Source organism: Anabas testudineus, chromosome 7, assembly GCF_900324465.2.
Source record: "Anabas testudineus chromosome 7, fAnaTes1.2, whole genome shotgun sequence".
Lineage (NCBI taxonomy): Eukaryota > Metazoa > Chordata > Actinopteri > Anabantiformes > Anabantidae > Anabas > Anabas testudineus.
This window is the reverse complement of record NC_046616.1, coordinates 11,990,504-12,016,659: the sequence shown is the minus strand read 5'-3', so window position 1 is coordinate 12,016,659 and position 26,156 is coordinate 11,990,504. Positions and strand designations below refer to the sequence as shown.

Here is a 26,156-nt window from a genome sequence, read left to right as displayed (position 1 = left end):
ATGAAAACTCAAGGACTTTTTAAAAGGGATTTTTAAAGCATTTATGCATTTACATAAAATAGGATGGAACATAATGTCACATTGTTGTTGCACAAGCCTAAAATTCAGTGAAAATAATTAGACTAATATAAACTTAAATAAGATGTTGATGTTCAACTATTTTCCTTTTTTTACAGGAACCTTCTGGACCGAGACACCTTCTCCAAATCCGACCCATGTAAGTTTATTTGATGCCAATTGCAGCTTAGCTTTTCATTCCTCAGAATATGGTTCACTGACACCTCCTATCTTTTTGCAAAGCTTTACATTGTACTTTTGCTGAGCTTAACTTTGATTTGGTTTACTCTGCTATTTCAAAGAGTTACTTCAATAACTGCATATCATTTGCACAGTAATGTGACAACCTTTCCACACTGAGACTCACGTAAAGTACCTTAATGCATGCAGGGTATAAACAGCAGCCTTCAAATACAAACAGCTGTCTTTTGGTGAGATACATGGAAAACTTTTTCTTTGATACTACCTGCAGGCTGGTGAATGGAGAAGACATTTAGCACAACATCATTTTGAGGAGGTTCAATCCCTTTTTGTCGATAAACTTAAAAATATTTACTTCTCTTTTGTTGTATTCACCTGCAGATGAACCTTGGGATATATGACAGGTCATGTTGTGTTCGCCTGCCTCTGCTTCATTTGAGTCTTAACGCAAAATAGGAATTTAGGAGAATCCCACTGTTAAGACATTGTGTTTTGATTGTGCAACTTAAATTATGCTCTAGGAGCTTTCAATCTTGCTATAAAGCTTTGTTCTTTGCGTGTGGACCCAGAATTTGATGCAGCGCGGCATCATCAAGCTTGGCACTTCATTATGCTGTCAGGACAGGCAGGATAATTAATGATGAATGTCATCAAAGAAGGAACAAAATAAACACAACTGAAGAAGCAAGATGCTTGATTGAGGCAGTTTAGAGACAATGTAATTCTCTTCTTCTTTCTCTCTTTACCCCCACCTCCTCTCTTCCCAGTGGTTGTGTTGTACACCCAGGGCGCGGAGTCCAAACAGTGGAGAGAGGTAAGAGAACCTAGCTGTCCCGCTGACTACACATCTCAGTCAGTCTGTCCCATCTGCCCCTCCTTCCTGCATCACCTGTAAGGTAAATGCTGCAAGTGCCATTTGCAATCGACTGACCCTCAAAATATTTGTGCAGTGGTAAGGAGTATGTTAGCTGTGACAGATTAAGGTGATAGCTACACGTATAGTCGCCTCATTATGGGAGTAATATAATATATTACATGCAGCTTAAATTACATTTCAAGGGGAATTATTGATTTTTGAACAATGGTATTAATGGTATTAATTATGTCTAAGGCAGCCCAACCATTCTTTTTGAACACAGGACTATTTTCATAATCTGATTCAGTGCCTTATATACATGCTGCCTGATGAATATTTTGACTCTGCTTTCATTTGATTGCACAGAGACCTTGGCGTCATGCTGGTTTAACACAGCAAATTAATAGTATACAGAGTGAAGGTTTCAGTTATAACCTGTAATTTAGTAAATGTGTGAGCTCTAAAGTAGGTTTAAAACAAGTTGTTGTGGATTTCAACATCCAGCCGATGCTAAAACTTAATCTCACATCACACAAAGCAACACATAGACTCTTTGACGTATTGTCTAACCTGAACTGTAAACATAGCCTTAACCTCTAAAGCAAAGTCTTCAAGAAATAATAAGGGAAATATTATTTTTCACTTTCCCGACAAGAGTTAGATAAGATATACAGAATGTACTCAACTCTCAAATGAAGCTGGAGTCAAGAGATTTTCGAGTTTAGTTTAGCAAAAAGATTCAAAGCGGGACTCCAATCGCTATCTGGCTCTGTAACACGCATATCATTTCTCATTTGTTCGAAAACCCAAGTGTAAAAACGTCAATTTGCGGCTTATACAGTTCGCTGAACTATCGGCTGGGAGCAGTGACTTGTTTGAGTCTCTGCTGGTTGCCTGGCAACTGCTTGGTGACTCCAGGTCCTCCCGAGTTTCTCATCTGCAAGACGGTGAAGAAGAAAATGTCAACTCATCCTTTTGACCCTCACAGAGATGTTTGAAAGTTAACTCAGACACAGGTGCATCACATTTAAAGTACAATGAAAACTTTATGTAAATCATCTGGGGAATTATTTTCCAGTTAGCTATTAAGAGTTAATTTCATTTTTATGTGTTTGGTGTCCTCTGTGTGTTTTTTATGCTGGTGTCTTGTTTTTTTAGCCTTGTGTACGTCACGTGCCTGTGGTTGTAATTACTACTAATCTGACTGCATAATGAATTTTTCAGCAGAGACAATTGAATGATTGATAGATGCATGGATTGGTTGGATGTTGTGAGTGTTTTATTGCTTTATTTAACAAACATCTTTCTGCAGTGCTAATCACGCCAAATAAAATAACACTTGAGCTTGGCAGCTGATTATAATTTTTTTCTTGCATGTCTTTCAGGGGCAGTCACCTGGCTTTGGCTCACAGCTGGTAGCAGCGTAGTTAAATTCCTTTCTAAATCCAGAGAGTAGTTTTAATGATTAACATGCAAATGTAGATAAAAATCAAATGCAGTCGCACCTGTCACGGTTACACTACCCCACCATGAGTTTGCAAACTGTGGGTGCAGCCTGAATGTTTGCAGACATGCTCATTAACCTCTGTTGGCATGAGGATGTCATCCACTTTCACTCAGCTGAGCAGCTGAGACTATGCAAGATTCAAGATTGAAAAAACTTTATTTATCTCAGAGGGACATTGTTTTGCCTCGTTACAGTTGCTCTATATCTCTATAGCCGGGTTGTTTTTCTTAAGTCACTGTTGATTGTTGTGCTTGTGCAACTCTGGCTTTACAGACTGACTGTGTAATTGCCAAGGTGAGAATAATACATGGACTGGGAGATCTGTTGCAGTCTGTCCTTAGGTGCCTGTTCTTTGTTCTGCTGCTGATTTGTCTCCCTTTGTTACGTTTGGCCTGCAACCAAAGTGAATATGCTACCGGTCCCCTGCTGCCACATTCAGCTCCTATCACTGAAATAGGTTCCTGTTGGCTTGGTGGAGATTTCACCTCCTTTGTATTTACTGCAGAGGTGCACTCACACTTTCTGACAGGAGGAGCTTGTGAAGAGGTAGTGCCACAGAGCAGTTAAACTTTCATAGGCTTTCATACTGTAGATGCACTGTTATGTTTTATGTTAGATTACACTGTCTGAGGAGTCATATGATATAAACAAATCATTCTGACTGTTTTAGCTTTAGCCTCGTCTCCATCTGTTATTTTGCTACTGTAGCGTCACCGTGCGTAGCTCACCTGTTAAGTCCCAGTTTGAGTTTTACTATCGCTGGATGTAATCGCAAAGGTGTGAACCTGAAATCCTGCTGTTTTTATCTCCTCATTAAGATCTAACACTATTATTAATTCACTGTGTCAGTTTATGGCAACACTTTCTTCTGGGGACTTTTTATTTATGCATCACACCATGAGGGCTGTGACTTTGAATTATTCATTTTGGATATAATTAATGTGTGTGTGCTTGTGAGGGTGTTGCAACATTTTCTGTGTCTGCTGATTTGTTTATCCGCACATCATCTCATCAGAAGGTTTTGCTCTGTAACGCTGACTTTTTCAGTGTCTGTGCTGGTAACTGGTAGGAGACGGTTTCCATGTCTAAAGGCAAAATGCAGAAGTGACAAATTTTACTTTGCATTTGTCGTGTCATCCCCCCATTTTCTGCCTTTTACAGTAGCTTTGACGACCACATTCAGTGCGTTTACATTCACTCAAGTTGTCGCAGTTGGTTTTCTTGAACTGTTTTCTTAACTGTCATGTAAACGGGAAATCTGGTTTCCATAATCGGGGTAGGGGATTAGGGAAACCAGATTTCCCCAGGTAGATTACTCGACCATGTGTATGTGTAACCAGGTTTGTGTAAGAGCGCATGTGCTTGACGAAGGCTGCTGAAAATCGTTCAGCAGAGAGGAGAAGCTGGATGAAAGGGCAGATCCTTACAGGGGGATGCTTTCCCCGATTACCCAACAAACCTGGTTTCTCTGAGTAACCTGCATGTGAACGCAGCAAATTTGAGGCGTGAATGTGGTATTAATTGTGTGAGCGTAATTGCACAACAATGTGCTTTTCTTTAGACGTGCACAATGAAAAGAGGTGGCAAAAAAAAAAAGCTGACGCCGTGTGACTTGTGTTAATCAAATCTGAGCTTATCTGAGGATGTGAGTTCACACGGCTGTCAGGAGAAGATAGAGGGTGTTGGGTGAGGTAATAGAGCAATACATGTAGTTTATGAGTGACTGCATGATGTGTTGTCTCCGAGTTCTGCTCTCACATCTCTCTCATCTGTCTTTTTTCCCCTTCTGTCCTGGTTCTAATCTAGTTTGGGAGAACTGAGGTGATAGATAACACGCTAAACCCAGACTTTGTCAGGAAGTACATCCTGGACTACTTCTTTGAGGAGAAGCAGAACCTGCGCTTTGACGTGTGAGTTATTCTGTTTGATGCAGTTCTCTGAGGACACACACAATGAGGTGTGGGTGTTTCAGACGTGCTGGCCTCTTCTAACCCAGTCCTCTGCTTTCTCATCCTTTCCACTACATGATTAACATTTTCTCTCTTCTCTCCCTCTTCCCACATCTTTTTCTTCATCCTCTCTCTCTCTCTCTCTCTCTCTCTCTCTCTCTCTCTCTCTCTCTCTCTCTCTCATTTTCCCTCTCTGAGTCAGCCTTCTTCTCTTTTTCTCTCCCTTGTCACCCGCTCGGCTCCTGAGAAATTATTCATCTGTGCAGTGTCTCAATAGACATTTGTTGAAGAGAAATTGGTATAAGGGTGATAAATATTTCATATAAAGTTTTATCCTTAATCTCCCAGCTGCTAAGCAAAGCAAATGTCTGAAACCAAGTCCCATAAAACTCACAGCTACCCTTGTCCTCCCCTCTTTCACATAGAACTGCCTTTCTCCTCTTGAAAAGGCCAGACTAGTGAGAGGGTCAATAAGGTTCGGTTTTATTTTGAGATCTCCCAGAACAGAGTCGGGATCATTTTCTCTACTCTCTTCTGTCCTCAAGGGAGAGAGATATGCCTTCAAAAAATCAGCAATTTTTTCCCCACTCTTCAAGCATAAAATCCCTCGTGGACTTCCAGGATGTATCCAGGACTGCACTGTGGGTCTCCAAGGATTTTTAGAGACTTAATGAATTCATTTGGTGAATATGATACAACTCTGGAATAAGAATGGAGGGAGTGCATCCCCTCACAATTAGTGTTACTCATTTACATCTCTCTTTTATCACAGAGGTGGGAGCCAGGGCGATACTGAGTTTTAATTACTTTTACATTGAGTTTGGCCAGCAGATACTCAAAACTTTCACTGCATTGGTTTATTGTTTGAAAAAGATCCCCCAAGTATGGTACAGTAATTACATTCAGAAACTATAGAATCACTTTCTTAATTAACTGTCACATTATTGCCTATATTTTTCCCTGCACCCCTTTGCTGCCCCAGTGACCCAGGTGTGTGATTGACAGGCTGAAAATATCCACATCCATGCAGCCAGTGGTGTCAGTAGCAATTTGTAAGGTGTTGTGGTGTTTTGCTGACATCCTTACCTTTGTGATTTGAGATGTCTTTGTGATTGCAGGTATGATATTGATTCTAAAAGTCCAGATCTGGCAAAGCATGTAAGTGAAGAATTTCTCTGTTTTTGTGGACCGGGGCTGCAATTCTGTCTTTTATATTTGTTTGAATTTGTTCGAACGTGCATGTCCTGAATATTTCGGTTCTGTGCAAACCAAAGAATCTACACGCTCAAATATATTTTGGAATAATGAGTGAACTGTGCATATGCAAAAAATATTGTTTCTTTTTCTTGACTTTCCATCTGTATGAATTTGCAAAATGATGTGTTTTATTTCTCCAGAATCATAATAATCAAGTTTCATTGGCATCTGCCTTTCTCTTATTACCTTTTTTAAAATGAGAAATGAGGCACTAATCATTACTATCAAAGCTTTTCAACACATTCCCTGCGTGCTCTGTAGTGTTGTTTGCAATTGAAATTTTCATTTTCAAGATAGCATACAGCTCAAAGCAATATGCATTTATGCTTAAATTAAATCTCTACCTGCAAGGGAGAGTGCTGTATTGCACAACATATATTCAGCTTGTTTGAGGTGAATGTATGAATATCATGAGTTTCCCGGAAAGCTTTGATAAACAAACTAGTCATACTGTGCAGGCACATAGAGAATATATTTGCAGCACTTGGTTTGCACACTACCAAATGTTTCATTGTCAGTTATGCTTCTGTTACGGTAATGCTTTTATTGTTTTTCATTCTCCATGCACTGCAAACAAACAGTTTCTTGTGAGAAACTCTGCATTTGTTGCTTTTATTCTTTTGAGCTAGTTCACTTTTCTCTTCCTCGGACACTCTGTGACCCTCTTGTGTTCCCATTCTGGCTATCTGCTCTTTCACATATCCACTTCTCTTCTTTCTTGCACTTGGTTGATGACAGTCTGGTATTTGAGTCGTGTGACTTCTGTTCCATGATATGCTCTGTTGTGTCACTGCCGCTGCCTGGTCTTTCTCTCTTCCTTCTTCTCCTTCTCCACCCTGGAAGCCAACAGAAGTTAACGTACGTGCCTGCTTCAAGACGTCCTAATTTATAACTGTACAATGCTTGATATTGATGCTTAACAGCTTACCGACTCTCTTTGTTACCCCTCTGTGATCCACTTAAACACCTCCATCCTTTTCCTCCACCTGTGTCTTGCTCCATCCCACTTCATACTATCCCTATGGCAGGATTTCCTGGGACAGGTCTACTGTACACTTGGAGAGATTGTTGGCTCACCGGCCAGTCGCCTGGAGAAACCCTTAGGGTGAGTTCATTCTCTGATTTTGCACAAATACGTAGCAAAGTTATTTTTTCTCTCCTCTCAAAAAGACAAACGAACAGTTTTAACTTTGCAAATACAAGCTTTTAGAAGTTATCAGATAATGAAAAGTCAGTGCCACCTCTCAGCCCATTCAAATGTGACATAGCTCTCCTGCCAGATTTCACACGTTCCAGCAAAGATGAGGCGGTGATGAATATGTCTGCCTTCTGGAGCCTTCTGTATCATACATTACCCTGGAAGATTATACCCATGTGCTTGGATGGGAATGGGTAATTGAACACGACCGGGGGCTTCCTCAATGCAATTACTGTCATTAAGGAGACGATCTAGCACAGTGAGTGGATTGAAGTCAGCATGAGACACACGGTGCTATCAGCCCCTCTTCAACGTAAATTGGGAGATATGAAACCCTGAAGCCATTGACACCCACAGACCTGTGCATGGTTCTTTGAGTAATGTGTGTCTTTTTTGAGAGTAAGAAGGAGGCTTTGACAAACTACAGAGCTTGTGTTTGTGTGTGAAACTGTGGAGTGCAGTGCGTATACCCGCTATGTGAAGTATGAGGCAGTGCTAGCCCCGGCAGTGTCGGGTTTGTGAGAACAGCAGGGTTTTGGTGTCGACCATGAACTCTGCCAGGGACTGGTGGCAGTGGATTATAGCGCTCTGTGCCCTTCAGTGCTGAATAAGAGGATGAGCAGGATCAAAAGACAGTGTTCACCAGTGTGCTGTAAACTAGACTTAACACCCCACATCAGAGACAGGCAGGGGGTTTAGGAGCCCCAGGCAAACATGATGGACAAAAGTATTGATTCTTCAGCTTCAGCAGGGCACCTTCATCACTGCGAAGACTCTGCAACAGCAGGTGATTATGATGATAGTGTTGTTGTAACAGACCTCCCTTTACAAACTGAAGTTATGAGACCTTATAAAAGCATTCACTGCAGCGATCCAACAGCTTTTATGTCGGGCAGTAGCAATTCAGAAACACGGTTATCTTTTGAATTTGTGTTCTTGATGACATTTAGTTTAGGGCCCTGTCCTGTTTTTTAATAGCTCGAGTGGAATGGCGGTTCCATCTTATCCTGTGATGAGCAATAGCAAAGGAGTTGTTTAATGGCTCTGTGCTCCATTTCCTTGTCATGCATCCTGATGTGACAGCACCTTTCTCGGCTGTAGCTTTGAGGAACTTCTCCCGCAGGGACTGAGGAAATCTGTTAGCCATGCTTAAACAAGGCCTCCCCAGGCACACTACAACCAATGACCTGCTTAAGAAGCACATCAGAAACCCTATCCCTATTTTCCACACTTCATGTCTCATTTATTCTCTTCCATCCACTAGATCCTTTTTTTTTCTAGCTTGACCCCTTTTCTCCTCATTGCGTTTTGTCTTTTTGTTACATCCACCCGTCCCGTCGCCTTCTTTCCATTTCCCTCCTCCTTCCAGCATACACGCAAATGTGTACTATGTGTACTTGTGAGAACACCGTACTGACTAATTGCATGTTCACCTTAATAAATACTGCATGCATTCAAAACCCAGTCATAATTCTAACCTTGAATTTTAAAGTCTTAGCCAGTCTCTCCCCAGACTTGTGGTGAGTCCCCACATTTTCCTAACAAGATGTTATACTGTACTAAAACTAATTTGTTCTCTTAATAGATTTGTGAGAACTGAATTTTGTCGCAAATGCTCACTGTATGTGCACTAAGTATTCATGTTGTGGGATTACTTGTACCCACATTGCGATTAATACATTGTACTCACAAACTCCTTGTAAACAGAAACATAGCCTGCTACCCTCGATAATGTACCTCAGTCACATCTGAATTTATATGTGCTGTGCATCTGGGACAAACATAATATTCTTGCATTTTCTTCAGAACAAATTTCCACAGATGTGTTTGTCTTTGGGAAAATAACAGGTCACATGAAATGTATGGCTTTTCCCATGTGCCTTGATCATGGCCGAAACGTACGCTAGAGGCAGAAACGTGAGCACAGAGGCACTGAACTGACAAAGTGGTACAAATCCTTCTGTTTATAATGTGGTTTTAATGAGAGGCATGTGTCAAAGTTATTTGTTGCTGAGGAAATGTAAAGCTTAATGACTGATGTATGGGAGATGGCATGTTCGAGATGGTATAGCCTGTGGGAAGGAGTCATGATGTGGTTGTATCGCTAACATGATAATAGAGTTCATTATACAAATGGCAGCAACCTTTTCTGTTGGTATGGTGAATTGCACCACACACTACCGTATATGAAAGCTGCACAACATTAGCATGTTAAACCCATTAGCCTACTGTGACTCTTCCCTCCTGATGAATGCTTGATGCAGGAAATGAACTGTAAGCAAAACTATGCAATGCTAAACTGTCATGGCTATTCTGGGTACACTCTTGGGAGCAGAGAGAAGATAGATAACCATAGAAATATGTAATATAATATACACTAATTAGCCACAAAAATAAACTGGTCTGTGGCCACAGCCCTATATGCAGGGAGCTGTGAAGCATTGTGACACCTGTCACTTACAGCCAACATTTAATTATTTGTGCTTTCAGTTGTTTCTTAAACAATTAATTACTTATTGACCCAGCAATAACCTCAACCAGGCACTTCCTGTAGCTGTGGATCAGACCTGCTCATTGTTCAGGAGGAATTTTAGTCCATCCTTCCTGCAGAACTGCTTTCGCTCTGTCATATTAATTGGACGTCTTGTGTGTGTGTGGCTCTCTTCAAGTCGTTCCATAGCATCTCTATTGGGTTGAGCTCTGCCCACTTCAAAAGGTGTTACATTAAGAGAGTTACATACACAGAGGTCCTCTGTATGCAGAACTTCAAAGTCAAAGGCCACACAGAAATCAGATTTAGGTGAGCCCAGGGGTCAAACTAAAAAAACACAAACAAACCAAAAGATAAAACGTAGAGTGTTACTGAAACTAAAAGTGAAATGGTTAAATTATACGTTTTTTTGACGTAACGACATAATTTGACTAAAAGATGTTAGATTTGATCAAATTCCAAAGAAACTTAACTGCACAGACTTTTTTTTAAAGCTTTTTAAAAGTTCTCTGGTGGTGCTAAATCATGCATTAACATGTGTCATAGGCCACACCAATGGCCAATCTGCTTTCTGATGATAATCATTTTACTAGTCATTAATAACCGATATCAGGACAATTATTTGTTGGGCCCACCTCTTTTGGTTCTGCTGCTTTATTCTGGCTCTTTATTCTGAAAACTGTTATGTATCACACCAAAATGCCGTATAAATATGCTGGAAAAAGTAATTAGACCGGAGATTGTGCTGCTGTATTACAGAAGTGAAGATAAGATCTTTTCTGATAAGGTTTCGTGACAGTGTTATCATTATTCCCCTGAAGCCCTTTAAGTCCGTTATCATGCTAAATGCAATGCTGGAACAGCAATGTGAGGACCAGCAAGAACATTTTAAGTTGCTTACATCATTTAATAAAAGGTTGGACGGCATTTTCAAAGATATGCAGGATGTTAAAATGAGCTTACAATGCAGGGACGGCATGCATTCAAAAGTAAACTCACTCACTGTGCTCTGCCAACGAACAGCGTCTAGTGTTCCCTTCACCCCCCCCCAAAAAAAGATCAGATATCAAAAACCTACTGAAAACTACCAGAAACTTTCTACATCTTAACAAAAAGGAATAAAATAAAGTTCTGTCTTGCTCTCGCATCTCATGAAACAAAACATTTCTTCCTATAACACTTTCTTGACAGCATCAGCATTGACATTTATCATGCTCATAGACTGAAGCCATGTAAGGACCATGGACAAGCGCGGCAGATTGTGGGTATTTTGAAGACAGACACTTACTCACAGTATCTCATCTGCCTGAGAGCTGAAAGGCACCAGTGTTTAAAGTATTTTTGTTTTTTATTATTAAACTATATGTTCTTTTGTTCATATGTTTATATATAGTCAAGATGTGGGAAATTCAGTTTTGCTTTTAACAAATAGTTTAAATGCGTCCTCTTTTTCTGACACACACTCTACTTCTGGGAATTAATGAATGAATGACTTTGAAACTTATGTTTGGATTTTGTATTGAAAGGACAGAAATAGGTTTGGAGGGGGCGCAGCCTCCTACAATAATGATAATATTGCACATAAACTGCACTCTGACTTTATTGCAGAAATGCAGGCAATTTAAATTCTGTATATACAAATTAATTAAATGCATCATAGCTAGATCTCAAACTTCAAACTAGATACTGTAAGCTAAGAAAAGTAATTATGCTATCAATATGAGCCCAAGGCAAATAAGGACAGCACAAAGATGTGGAAAACTTTAAACAATGTAATGGTATGGAAAGTTAAAAAAGTAAATCTGAGGATATAACAAAAATTCAACTTGATCCCAGTCTGTCATGGTGTCTTATACAAGATATTGTTATTGTAAGAACACAATTAAATTGAATTTGATACAGTTGATGTTGAGGAGGTTGAATTTTTATTAACTTCCTCACACATCTCCTGGTTTAAACAATATAGAAAGCAGACTGCAGCTACGTTTGTGTCCCTTCCTTTATACTGTATCAAGTCTCATCACCAGGACGGCTCCAAATGGCTCCATAGTGGACCTGTCATATTCAGCTGTGCTATAAGGCCTCAGGGCAAATTAAGTTAGAACAATCAACAGTGATTTTTTAAGATTAAACTTTGAATGACACGTTGACTGGTGTACAAATGATAACTGCTTAAACTAGTACAGATGTACAACAATACACAAGAAGTGATGATTGATGTTTTTTAGATTGAAGTTAGGTTCTTATTACGTTAGATCAACTGTACTTTAACTGATGATTTAATCTCTTTACCAAATCAAATCTAAATCTAAGACATCTAAAATGTTTTCAGTTCTGAAGCACAAGATTGCATCAAATCAAATAAATGTTTCCATTATAGTAAAAACTTGAATTATTTTATTATCCTCCCTCAAGCTCTCGTTCTCATCTTCCCATTGAAAACTGCACATCATTCTAACATTGTATCTGCTCTCATATATTTCTAAGGAGGTTTTTGCTCCCTAAAATTAGATTTTAGACTTAGTTTTAAACGCAGAAAGAACAGAACAATGCAATATAATCCAAAACAACCAAGTGTAATAAATAAAACCCACAATATTTGATATTTGTTGAGACTGAGACTGTGTTTTATGAGTTTAGCTTAACTTATTATTGCACACAAGTTGACTTATTAACTTGTTGCACATACAAAAAGCTGTAATGTACTGTAGTTGTTGTCTTTTCAATGTTTCAAAAATATGCACATTATCACTTGATATCATGCCAGTAAAACTAAAGCAAAGCGTCTTTCAGGCTAAACAGAACCAGTTGGTTATTATCAAATTACCCCGAATAGCTGCTTAGATTTGATACTTGTTTCTATATGTCACCAAGTATTTTAGGATTTGACAAAAATAACACAATTTAAAGCAGCAATGCTAAAATGTCCCCAAATCTAATGAGGAGCACGACAGTAGTTATTATCCAAAGTTTTGAATAATGCAGCAGGCATTATCCAAAACTTTGACAGCATCCAGCATGTGCTGAATGTTATTTTTTTTAACCTAACGTTTAACCCAAAAGATTAATACAGTTAAGGAATGATATGCTAGCTCCTGGCCCTGGAACTTACTTTTACTCTTCTGCTCCTGTGTTTTTGATTTTGAAAGCCTAAAAATCGATGAGAACGTGCAGACACTGCTTCAGCGTGGGGCAGTGATTAATCAAATAGGGCCATTCAGGGCCATTTCGTATTGAGATGAAATATACTGAAATAACCTAATTAAAAATCCAACACCACACAAAAATCTAAATTAACTCCTAAATTTCACATGACAACGTCAAATCTTTAGCCTGTCATGCTCACAAGATTTCAAACTACTTTGTCAACCAGCAGCGCGGTGTGACTCACCAGACGTTTGCTCTGAAAAACTGAAGCATCACTTGTTTCATCTTGACTTCAGAGAGTCACAGTTCTTTTAAAGTTGTTGGTTAATGTAGTTGGCTGGCTGACTCAGGGCTACACAGCGGTAGCTCCTCTGAGATGAAAAAAAAAAAAAAACTTATGCTGCAGATTTAAATATTGTGTGGGAGTGGGAGAAGTTCATTTTTTGGTGAAACTACATGTGAGAATCCTCAAGCTAAGTACTTTTGAGACTGTCAATGGTGAGAGGTACAGTGTTTCGTTTTCAATTTAGGCCTATGTTTGCCTGCATTACTTGGGGAATGGGGAGGTGAGAAGTTTTAGATGGCTTGCAGCAATAAACATCCTCTGTCTTGGGACATCACACATAATTAGAGCATTCTGCTGCTTTGCTAAATGCAAATTTAGTCCCCAAGGCTGAGAACTAACAGGGGTCCATCTCTAATAATGTGTATTTCTGTTTAGGCATGAAAAACCCCAGCTGTGCTGATTGTACATGAACCCTATTTGTCCAATGAAATGGGAATTTATGAGGTACCGTTCTGGTTCCATAAGAGGCACGAGGATAGGTCTTGTAGGAAAATATGTTTTTCATGTCTGTCTCAGAATTACGTTTAGGACTCTTCAAGGACTTTGTTGCCTCATTTGTCATTAAAAGAAATTGTTCACTTGGTTGATAAAGTCTTGTTTTTAAAGCAATAATAATTACAATAATAATGGAGGCCTCAGGTGCAAGGACAACAGAGGTTTTCACTGTACGGATGAACGTGGCTGATTTGTTTTGCTCTAAGGCTAAACACCGCCCATTTCTTTGATAGCAATTGGCTATCATCTGCTGGAAAGGTAAGAAAGCATCACCAGAGCCTTCGAACGAGCATTCTGCTGCCCTAGTTTAACACTCCCATTTCGTTAAACTGTTCGGCAGCTGAAAACAATCTGTCGGCATGCTGATTGCAATCTATAGTCAGCAGTAACCACCACAGAGGAGGCTGGGGCGACCCCGTCGCGTAATGGATATGAATTCCATTAGCCGCTCCCCGCATGAGGTGAGGGAGCTAAAGGTGCCATGGTCTTGTGAGCTGGGAGAACAGAGAGGGGAATCAGCTGCGATTTGATGTCTATGCTAGGAAAGTGGAATACAATGCGGCTTACATCATGTGTGCAAAAACAAAGAGCATTGGGCATCTGTTTTGGCCTCTGATGTAGAGGGATGTTCTGTTCCTGCTGGGGGACAGTTAAAATGGGCTTATTATGTCCTCTAGAGATACAAGTGTTTTTTTAGCTTGCAGTTGGTTGTTGAATGCCTCATTTATTTAGAATTGCAATAAATCAAACAATTTTATAGCGATTAGTCTTTATCATAATTTATATAAAACAAAATCAATGTAAAAATTAAATACATCTATAATTTCATTGGATTTCTTTTTTAACAGCATTAGAGAGGGGCCACGGGCAGCACAATGGTATAGTGGTTAGCACTTTCGCCTCACAGCTGGAAATGACCTTGGTTCAAATCCCTGCTACTTTTCTATACTAGACCACCTAAGGAAAACCAGCGCAGACATGGGGAGAACATGCAAAGTCTACGTTCTCCCCACATCTGCGCTGGTTTTCTTCAGGTAGTCTGGCTTCCTCCCCCAGTGAAAGACATTAGGTTAAGTCAACCGGTATCTCTAAATTGTAAATGTGAGTGTTGAATGGTTTGTCTCTACATGTCATCTCTGTGATAAACTGGCGACTTCTCCACTGTGTACCCTGCTGCCCACCCAGTGACAGCTGGGATTGGCTCCAGCAACCCCGCAACCCTTAACAAGAAAAGCAGGTTAGGGTAATGGATGGATGGGCAGGGGCAGCACAGTGGCTAGCGTCTTTGTATGTCACTAGATGTTAGTCCTGAAATAGACTGGTCGACCTGTCCAGGGTTTGCCCCTCCTGAGGTGCAGCTGGGATAGGCTCCAGCACCCCCGTGACCCTAAACAGGATGAGTGACATAGGTAATGGATGGATGGACAGGATTAGTTTTCATTCACTGAGGCTCTGTGTGTGTGTGTGTAAAAGAAAAGGCAAATGTATATGCAGATTTGCATGTGTACTGAGAATGTGTGAAAGAAACTGTAAATTTGAACACTGTAATTTTAAATAGGATTTGTGCATGTGTAAAACAATCTGCAAATGTATGCATTGATGTGTTAAAGACGTGCCATTTTTGTTGTGATGGCATTTTGGTTTCCGACAGACAAACGACTATATTGCACTGGTTGCTGATTTTTTTTAGGTCAGTGAGTTTTGAGTGAAAAGGCTGTCTTGTTGGTTCACTAATCATAAATGCAGAGACAGCCTTTTAATAGCATCAACATACAGAGTTGCTGACAATAATAATGAACAAGTAACACTCGCATACAGCTAACCACAATTACCATTTGCCTGCCAGTCAGATAATAATAATACATTTGCTAAAATAGCATGCCTTTGTAGTCTATCTACTGTAGCTATCAGTTAGTGATGCTGTTTTTGCACAGTAAAACTTTTTAAACACTGCTGAGTAGGCAAATTGTGCACACATCAAGACCGCAAGCTCATACAAAGCTAAAAGTGGAACGCACTTGAATGACGCTCTATGCAGTGGTGGCTTTGTATGACTTGATACACATGATACGTTTACTTTAAAAATCCCACGCTCTGGTTCTGTTTCTTTTTACACCATTTCAACGCCAATGAAAAATGATAAAATCATGAAAAGTGTCATCCCAAAAGTGTCAATGCACCACTTGGTAAAAAACATATTAATAACCTTATATTATATTAATAACCTTGACAAAGGTTATTAACTTTAATTTAATTTTATTATGATGTGAACTGTGAAAATGGAACATGCACGTGCTGTACAGATAATAAACCACATTATGAACAGAGCGATGTGCAGTAAAACCCTGTGAGTCAGGTACAGATCACATACACCGATCACATGTCAGGCATCAAGAAGCTAAATATTTACAGTTACATTTATATTCAGTGGCTATATTGACATGTGCACATTTTATTTGAGTTTACATATTAGTGTGCACTGACATTTGACATCACGCAGTGATTGAGATCCAGTTTTACAACTCTCGCTGCAGGTGTCTTCATCACGGTAGATGATCTCGCAAGATGACAGCAACAAAACATAAAAAGAATGACATGTTGGTGAGAATGTGCAAACACGCCTCGCACCTTGTTTCCATGGGTAAAAATGCAAGCACATTCCTTTCTCTTGGATGTTTTGTATATCCATCGGACATTTTTTGGCACCACATTTTTTGCCCCTTTTACCTGCTTTGTGCTTATTCTAACAAATCTTCTAAGAGCGTAGCACAGGTTGCCTGTAGCTACCTGCTTTAAACACCCTCTCTTTCCCTTTCTGAGTGTTAAAGTAGGTGTTCTGGTGTCCTTTTGAATTAGCTGGAGCACTTTTTATCCTCTTCTTTAATCCTGGTGAGGTGAGGGATTATAGCTGTTTATCGGTGTATGAAGATCAAGGGGATTAGTGGTATAATCCCATTGAACCCACATAGAGTTTTGGCAACCTTGTCTTATTCTGTTCAACTATGATCTGCCCACTACCCTAAAGGTTTACACTGGCTCGAAGCCAGATTATCTGTCCATCTCTGTTGGTCTTTGACTCAGATTTTTTATTTACCCCAATCCCCCTGTCAACCCGATTAACTGAATTCACTGACCTGGACAATTTCAGTGAAATCATTCTTCTTTGCTGTAGAAATGATCTCTTGTTGTTTTTTTTTCCTGCTGCGGTCGCACTCCACCTTCACAAATAATATGTTTTAATTTGCTTATCCTTACCTAGGTGTGAAATTGCAAAACAACCGCCTTCTTCGCATCATAACACTGCAGTCATTTTGCCTCGTAGGAGAATATATAGATCCGCCTTCTAATAGCTGCAGTGTGAAAAAATACTTTTCCTTTTCTGGGGCTCTCACTCATATTGTTAAACAGATAACCCTGCTCCACTCTCATATGCACGACACGTTGCAGCGTTGTAAAATATCAAGACCATTCCTCATACTAATGACCTAATGTGAACGGCATCAACAATTGCTTCCTTCTCCTTCTTCGGACCTTAATCTTACCAACCTCCATCCACCGCACATCCATACTGATAGGTAATAGAGAATACAGGCATTGTGAATCACAATTTCATGATAGCAACGGCCTCTAGATAGGCCATACACTGAGCCTGAATGTCCATAATATAAAATGTCATGCACAATGATCATTGATACTAGTATTTTGGAGGAATAAATGACTCAAACTTGCTCTCCATTGTAAAAGAGATAGACACAGTATTCTCATTGGTATTCTGAAGAAAAGCAGTATCAGAATCTTTGGCCAAGTAATTGTAGCAATGCTGAAATATGCTGCTTGATCTCTTTCCATTCAGTTGATCAAACAGGGGATCTGTCAAAGCAGCTGTGGCAAACTCTCTGTTTCACAGTGAGCTAAGAGCATGACAGCTCTTCTTCCTTTCAGCTTCTTTCTGGGGAAAGGAAGCCACTGTGCCACAAGGCACGGCTTCAGTTCTGCCTCTACTTGTTTGTTTTCTTTATGAAGTTTTATTTGATCCTCTGGGATTTTGTTGAAATGGGTGAACAGTAGTGACACAGTGCTACTCTGACTGTTAATATGAGGCCCGCTGAGGTTTTCAGGCAGCATCAATAGACATCATGGATTGGCATTGGATTGGTCAGGACCATATGGTAACAAGTCTGTTGGGTACCAAGGGAAGCCTGTAAGTGACTGTTCAAATTACAGAGAATTGGTGAGAGGTGTTAAGTGTTATAGCTACTTAGCAGGTGGTTAGTGCAGTCACTACTCACCTGCTTTGCTGAAATGCTGGAAGCATTAATGTCCTTATTATATGAGATTAATCACTCACTGCAAGCACAGAAACCGTGGAATTTAATAGGCAGCCATCAGTCTTTTCTGAACAAGTCCACCTCATCAAAACTCTAATTAACTGTCAGTCCGTAACTCCGAATTTAGATGTCATTACGGCTGTTATTTACAGTTAGTCCTCTGGACCAGAAATTCGATTAAATAGTGCATTATTACCTAAGGATGTAAACTGACAATTTAAGGTTTGTAAAAGGTTTGTGGTGTAGGGTGTAGTAAATGTAATAGACTTCTATATTTGTTGTGTTCAAATGGACATTTTTCTCTGATATTGAGGGCAGAAAAAGGGTTATTGGGTCACCAAAAACATACACAGTAAGTTTCAGTAGTATTTTAAAAATCTCTTGTTTACTTCCCCTTGGCCTTTTCAATACTGAAAAAGCGTTAGTGGACTCCAGTGAGATCTCAGTGAGATTGACTGTCTGAAAGCACAGGGACAAAAAAAAAAAAAAAACGTTTGCAACAGAAAACATAAAAAGTAAAAAACATACTTATAGAATTATAGGATTTACTTATGAATGTGCTGATGTAACCTATTGATTATGCTAACACGAGTTGGTTAGTTGAGGATTGCTTGACTGCGAAATATCAGAAAACGCTCTGATGTTGTTTGACTGTAGTAAACAGAATATTCAAATGTTTTATCAGCATCAGAATCAGTACAACAAATATGGCACATTTACATGATCAAGTGATTAATGCTTGTCAGCGCCTCACAACAGTCTGACTGTAGGCCTTGTTCATTGTTGATAGTACAGGAAGGAGGACTTCAGTAGCACATTTCACATAATTTCATCATCAAAGCGCTTTCCCACTGAGGAACCGTCAGTGAATGAGTGCTGAGTGAATGAGGCCTCTTGATGCAGGACACGTTATATCACCAGCAGTAACATTTCTGTACAGAAGCTGTTAGCGCTAGCAGAATAATTGTCAGTCTGGGCAGTAAAAAGGAACTCATGTGCTACTGATAAATGACAGGATCTGTATTTATCAATTCTGTGCTTGCTTACGCTTCAAGTTAACTAGTCATTGGCAGAGAAAATGCTGCACTCAATAATGCATGCCCTATTTAAAAGACTGTTGCCCTTTTGGTACCTGCTCTCATCCCAGCAGTAGAGATTAGAGCAAGGTAGTGCATACTAATGTGTCTGGAGCTGGTATTTTACCAGTCACTGGTCTCATTTCCCCAGTTTGAATGGAGCATTTGCCATTATAATTCCCTAAGGGAGGGAACTTGACCTGCATAGTGTGCTGTGTTTGCTGGCCTCATTGGTGAGAGGTGAGAGGCTCTTTGAGGCATCATCATACTGCAGGGTGTCAACATCAATAATTCAAGGACAGTTAATTCACCTTGAGATTGGTCTCTGTGGTTCCTGAAGACAGAGCCTGAGAATGAAGTGTGCCTGCCCTCCAAGAGGGCTTATTTTACATTTTGCGGCATTAAAAGCTTATCCTGTTATAGTTATCTTGCACATACTGGTGTAAATGAAGCAGCTGCAGATGGATGCTTTTGATCAGTGAATTTATATTAAGGTATTGATCATAGTTGATACATCAAGGGATACAGTTGCTTTTATGGAGCATTACACTCTATGTGCTATGAGTAGCAAAACCTTAGAGAGTCCAGTAAAGGTCACTGAACCTACCCCTTACTATATGTCATAAAACAATAAAAACACTTTTTGCACAGACTGGGAAAAGCAAACCTCACTCTTCATGGGTCACCTGATTTATCCATAGCTGTGTTTTCAGCCATTGTAGTTTTGTGCTTAAGATTCTCTTTGCATTCAATGCAATCGTCTGCTGCTGTGGTCAAAGGCGGCCTCCCATCTAGCAGTATGGAATCCAGTATTACTGTATGTCACATCAACTGTCACAGCTTGATAAGTATCTGCAGCATGGCTGACCTTTTAATGACTAATATCCAACTAATCCCACAGCAGGACTCCCATGTAATTTCCTTTTTTGTCCTGTAAGATGACTAGTGTCAGCAACTGGGGGGCTACTGTGTGATTGGAAGGTAGATATGCTGTCATGCTCTGTGTTTGGAGGAATGGGCTTTGCTGCCTTCTCACAGCTTCAGTGGATTCTGAACGTTGGCAAGTTGGGATATCAAAAAAATCTAATTTTGTTCCACTTGAAAAAATACAGCCAAACAAACTCTGGAGCAGCACTGTCTCTATTTTTGTCAGTGCCATTGGATTGGCAAGGAACTGAAGAGGTGATGTACAGAAACACAGATGCAGGGAACCTCTCTTGTGCTGTCTTGATCATCCGTTGGAGCAGGAATCAGCGGTAAACAACTGCACACCTAAGCAGCTTTAAAGTCTCAAGGTGTTACTGGCAAAAAGGGATCAGAAGAGTTCTGTATCTCTGCAGTTTTATTCCAACTTGTTTTTGATTTACTTACAGTGCTGAAGCAAAATAATGTACTCATTAGAGCTGTCAAAATGTTAAAGCTCAAATCTTGCATTACCAGTCTGAAATAAAAAGTCTGACTGCAGAAAAAACCTTATGAATGTAAATCTTACCTATAAGAACCCACAGTGACACTGACAGCAGCCATTGAAAAATTTAGTTCTAGTGTGTCACATCTAGTGTGTGTGTACAGCACAGTGGCCCCAGTGCCATTTAAGACACAAACAAAAGTAAATTATATATATTTTCTTTTCACAGTGGTATACCTGGGAAAAAATGTGGGACCATTATCTTGTCTGCTGAGGAGCTGGGAAACTGCAGGGTAAGTTCACAAGGTTTTGACAAATAGATTCACTTTAATGTACAATTTAAAATGTCTGGATTCGTTGATAGATGATAGCCTGTTACTCTAAAATCAAATGTGTTGTTGAGGTGCTAAGTGCATGTTCAGCACTGTTCACAAGCCTGATGAAGTGATACAGGACTTACTGTAGCATCTATTGTATCACAACAGTCCACTTTAAAACCAGAGGATACACCATGTCACTATGCATTTGTCATTTGCAAATTATGTACATAGTGAATATGCTGTGAGTTTGAATGGCTATTTAATGATCTTGTTCGTTCCAATCACCAAAACAGCCACTTCCTCCTGTTTGTGGCATGTTAATCCATGAGTCTGCACTAATAATCTGTGTCCACTAATGCCCATTGGCTGTCTCTGTGCACTGCTAAATGAAGATAGTAAATAATCACATTATACTGCTGCCAGTGGAGCATGAAAGTAGCAAGACTTATTGGCCAGAACAGCTGGCCTCCCTTAGAGGCTGTAAACCAAGCCACTGAGTCTCAACTATTGTATAAATTAACATTTACTAATACATGTAAGCATCACATGATTCAGGTTTTTATCATGTTCTGTCAAACATGTTGAGTAAAAAGCAATTGTAGATGACTTTGACTGTGTTTTTGAGGGTTTAACAGCAGCATCATTCATTTTCTGACATATAAACTGGCTCCTGTTAGAGTGAGACAGATAAAGGATGTTGATAATAAAACTGCCATGATAACCATTACTGATTCGGTCCTGCTGGATTGAGGTGTCATTGCTCATAGTCATTGAAGGGCTGCTGTGAGTCATCAGGTGCATTGCCACTGCGATGATAGGAGTTACCATTGTTACTGCAAAGCACCACTTCCAGAAGTGATTTTGTAATATAAATGCAAATGATCATTAATGATACAAATGACAATTTCCTTTCTAAGAGACTCAATTAGAAAGACACAGGCCTGACACGTCACTGAACTGTTTACGCAGAATTTAACCATAATTTGACATGCATTTATATTCGGCAGATGCAACTTATTGCTGAGGTATAAAGTGAAAAGGTAAATAGGTAAGTCAGGGAAAAGACACTGAAAGCAAAGTGCCAGAAGAGTTAATGTGTCAGTTTCATCTGATGTGATAAGGACAAATATTTTTGTACATAAGAGTTCCAACTCCACCAAAAGTGGTGTGATGTTTCCTTTTTAGGTTGATCAAAAATCAGATGTGCTTTTGCCTTCTGGATCATCTGAATAAATACCTGTGATTTGAGGAAAGAACAAGATGAATAGTCTGAAGACATTGCTGTCAGTACAAGGCCCACAACTATAAATTCTAGCAGTTCGGGAAATGCGACCATCCATCTGGATTTTGTTTATTGTACAATCAGATTGTGATCAAAATGGAGGCAGCACAGTTGCTGCTTCATCTGGAGTAAACACTGAAAATTGTGTTTGGGGAAACTGAAACCAGCAGAGTAGGAGTCAACTGGGAAAGTTGTGTAGGGACAAGTTGCCTCCCATCTATGTGGTAGATTTACCCAGTATCATTAGACAGAACAACAGTCTATGCATGCATCAAAGACTTCCTATTGGCTTCTGTTATATCTGTCAAATACCATGCATACATGCTGAGCAGTGCATGCATGCATGCAGCATACCTTTGCTGCATGTCATACCTGCTTCTACTCTCCCATGTTTCTTGTCTGCCTCTCCACTAATACTATCAAATTAAGGCAAATACTCTTAAAAATGTCTACCTAAATCACTTTGACTTTGTTTTTGAGGTTTTAACAGAAGCATCATTCATTTTATGACAAATAAACTGGCTTCAAACTGGGCATTATAATCTTTATTACAGTCAAACCCTTGTTTTGGATAAAGGAAAAAACTCCAGGTCCATTTTAACCTCAAACATCCATTAACCTCAAACAAGTATTCAGCTGGACTTAACTGACTGTTCCCTTTCATTTGTGTATGTAAAACTGCATTTTAGAAAATCCTTCACCTGAAAAGTACAGTCATGTTATTAATAATAATAACTAATAATTCTTTAAAGCGTTTGTAGAGTTTGAAGATGACAAACCCCAGGGGCAAACACACAAATGAGCTGAAGTGATATATGAAGCATACAAATGAATTGTTTTAAACTGTGGTTCACTTAATCTTCCGACTTACGGTTCATTTGTTAATTCACTACAGTTTGTGAGGATGCCATAAGCTTATGTAATGTGAATCAAACTTCAACTGCATGGCTTCATGTTCCTTTGAAAGACGAGTTCCACTTTCTGAAAGTGACAGTGAGCATTGCTCTGCCACTTACCCCATGCAGTGATATCTTGGTTGAGCAGAGACATGGGAAGAAGGGTGTAGACTGCACTCAGTATTCCCCTGCTGCTTCTAAACCTCAGTGACTGGAATGAATGTTCTGCCTTTTTTCCCTGCTTAATGAGAGAACACTGCTAGGCACCAAAGTGGTTATGTGTTATCTGTGCCAAATGAAGGCTTAAGGCAACGTGTTGCCATGATAGTGTAATTGTACAGGCTGTGTCAGGGATAAGCTGGACAGTAATAGGAAGGTTCTATTTTTAAGGGTTTGGATCACTTAGCTAAGCAAACTCTTCTAACATGGTGTGTGTGTGTGTGTGTGTGTGTGTGTGTGTGTGTGTGTGTGTGTGTGTGTGTGTGTGTGTGTGTGTGTGTGTGTTTTGCATCCATAAAACAAATCACTGCAGGAACTTAATGAAGGCAAGTGAAAATCCATCAAGGGAATGCTTGACCTCTTCAGATATAAATGGCAAAGTGGATAGTTATAAAATATGGTTTATCCATATCCAACTACACAAATTGGGCAAATGACAACCATTAACATCCTCTGTATCTATATTGAATACTGGATAGGAACACAGGTAATAACTGAAAATGATCATAGGAAGTGAAACATGAAACACAGAAACCCATTTAACTAAACAGTCACTGTTATTTACTTTGTTTCTGTTTTAACATGTCCACACTTATGATTGAAAACATAAACTATGACTAGAAAGAACATTTGTTCAATTTTCAGGAGTTAGTTATTTTCCTGTGTTTCTATGTAATCACATTTATGTTTCCCTAAACAACCACCTCAATTTATTTCAGTTTCCTTTATATAGTGCCAAATCACAACAGAGCTAAAGACCGTTCAGTTATAGAGAGAGAGAAACCCAAAATTCCCCCTTAAGCAAGCACAAGTGGAGAAGAAAATATCCCTCTGATAAAAAAAACTCTAGCAGAACCAAACTTAGGGTGGGTGGTCAAGTATCTCTGGGTCCTGATCATGAGAGGGTAAAATGAAGCGAGAGATTGACATGCGGATTGGTGCAGCATCCACAGTAATGTGGGTGTTTTATAAGCCTGTTGTGGCGAAGAAGACCTCACTTTAGTGGTCGGCCCACTTTCCATCCCTCAATAATAGCCACAAGCTCTGGGTAGTGGCCGGAAGTATGAGATTGTGCATACAAGCGGCCAAAATGAGCTTCCTTGAAAGGGTGTCCAAGCTCAGCCTTTGAGATAGAGTAAGGAGTTTGGATATCAGAAGAAATGCCGCTCTGTCATGTCAAAAGGAGCCCATTTAGGTGGCTGGGCCATCTTATTAGGATGTCACCTGGGCACCTTGCACTGGAGGTGTTTCTGGCACATCCAACTGGAAGAAGACCTAAAAAATGTTGGAGAGAATATATATGTGTTCTGGCCTGGGAACGCCTTGGGATCCCCCAGGAAGAGCTGGGGAATGTGACTGAGGAGAGGGACGTCTAGGTTAAATTGCTGAGCCTGCTGCCACCGTGACCTGACTTAAAATAATTACAAATGGTAAATGATAAATGGATAAAGATAAATAAATCGAATGTTGAATTGTACTCTGTATGCTAAAGTTCTCGTAGTATCTATGTTTAAGTGTATATATGGTTATATTGAGACTGAACTTGGACCACTGACCAAGGATTAGCAGGTGCAAAAACAAACAAAAAAAAGTTTAGAGTTTAGATTCAAAGACTTCTAAAGTCAGACTGTCTAATGTCAGCAGGGAGGTTATTCTAGAGGAAAGGGATGTGGTAGAAAAATGGCCTGAAAACAGATAAGATTTTTGCATTCTGAGAGCAAAAGCATGTGGAGAAGTAAAAGCTTTAAGGAGATCAGACAGGTATAAAGGAGCGCTTTCATTTAAGATTTTGTGCCATCAGAAACAGTCTGATTTGACTTTAATAGGGCAGTAATGAAGATATGTTTGGACTGGTTCAATGTTGTCAAATCTTCTGGATTTGGTTCAAATTCCAGCTCCAGCGTTGCAGTCCATTTAATACCAGCTTGTGGCAGGCCTGAAAACAGAGCACTTGCATCTTGCATGGACAAAAGGTTGTATTTTAGCTGTGTTACGTAGGTGAAAGAAGTCAGTTGGAGTTTCTTTAATGTGGTGTTCAAAAGAGAGGACAGGATCAAATGTGACTCTAATATTTGCAGCTGTCAAGCTGAGAAATCACACATTTGTCAAGAGTTAAGGTTAACTCTTTGAACTGGTGATGGTGTTGGGGTGGGTCAATGACCACCATCTCCATTTAATTTGAATTTAGAAGCAGGAAATTATGTGACATCCAGTCTTTTAACGCCGACAAGCAGGACTCCAATTTAGTAATCTGAGAAGGAATGCATTCACAGGAATGCTCAGCTGTGTACTATGGAAATTACATTTACATTTAGTTATTTGGCAGATGCTTTTATTTACAAATGAGGAACAAGGTACAAGACAAAGGCAGGTAAAACCTAAGGACCCCTACCGGAGGTAAACCACAGCCAGGACCCTAACCCCAGTCTCCCGCACAAAGGGTGGCGATCTTACCACTACACTACATGGCTGCTTAATTTCATCACTGCTTATAACTGGCTGGTAGGTAAAACATAAAGAGAGAAGAGAAGATAACCAAGAACTGAGCACTGGGGTGCTCCACATTTCATGTCAGAAGATGCCAATGTGGTACTAATATAAGAAACAAACGGTGATCTTTTAGATAAGTAGGAGCCAGTGTGGAGACACCAAATTTTTTTTTTCGAGTTTGTTTAAGAGTATACAATGACCTATGGTGTTGAAAGCTGCACTAACGTCCAGTAAAAGAAGTAGAAAGGTGGAATTTCACATGTGCATTTTCAAGAACTATGAGCCAAAAGTTGTTTAACTCTTTCCAATATTTTGAGGACAATCATTGTTTAATTACTCTGGATATAGGTGAGCTGTAACCACAGCAGCAATAAGCTAATGGTGACAATTCCAGTATGTAGAGAGTTCATATACAGCATTGAGATAAAGGCTATCAGAGATGGTGAACACTTATATGATGTGGACTTGCCTTGTCTGCTCCCACTATACAGACTCATTATTACACAATGCATTATACCTTGACCACAGGGAGGGTATCTGGAACTAAAAGTATTATGGAGCATGTTCATTGTCCTTGTAATGGTAGTGCACATTGAAATGCTACCCAAATGTGTATAATTATGGTAATACCAA

General features: G+C 39.7%; 1 protein-coding gene across 3 annotated transcripts in view; it reads left to right on the top strand.

Moving 5' to 3' along the window:
* cpne5a (copine Va) overlaps nucleotides 1–26,156 on the top strand; it is a 63,135-nt gene that overhangs the window by 9,725 nt on the left and 27,254 nt on the right. The window contains exons 2-8 of one of the 3 annotated variants that reach the window (XM_026368134.1): nucleotides 177–217; nucleotides 1,026–1,072; nucleotides 4,428–4,531; nucleotides 5,689–5,728; nucleotides 6,671–6,685; nucleotides 6,856–6,932; nucleotides 20,546–20,609. In XM_026368134.1, coding sequence (XP_026223919.1) covers nucleotides 177–217; nucleotides 1,026–1,072; nucleotides 4,428–4,531; nucleotides 5,689–5,728; nucleotides 6,671–6,685; nucleotides 6,856–6,932; nucleotides 20,546–20,609 — 388 coding nt within the window. Of the gene's footprint in view, nucleotides 1–176; nucleotides 218–1,025; nucleotides 1,073–4,427; nucleotides 4,532–5,688; nucleotides 5,733–6,670; nucleotides 6,686–6,855; nucleotides 6,933–20,545; nucleotides 20,610–26,156 lie in introns of all 3 variants that reach the window. The other 2 variants (XM_026368133.1, XM_026368132.1) reach the window with 2 other exon arrangements.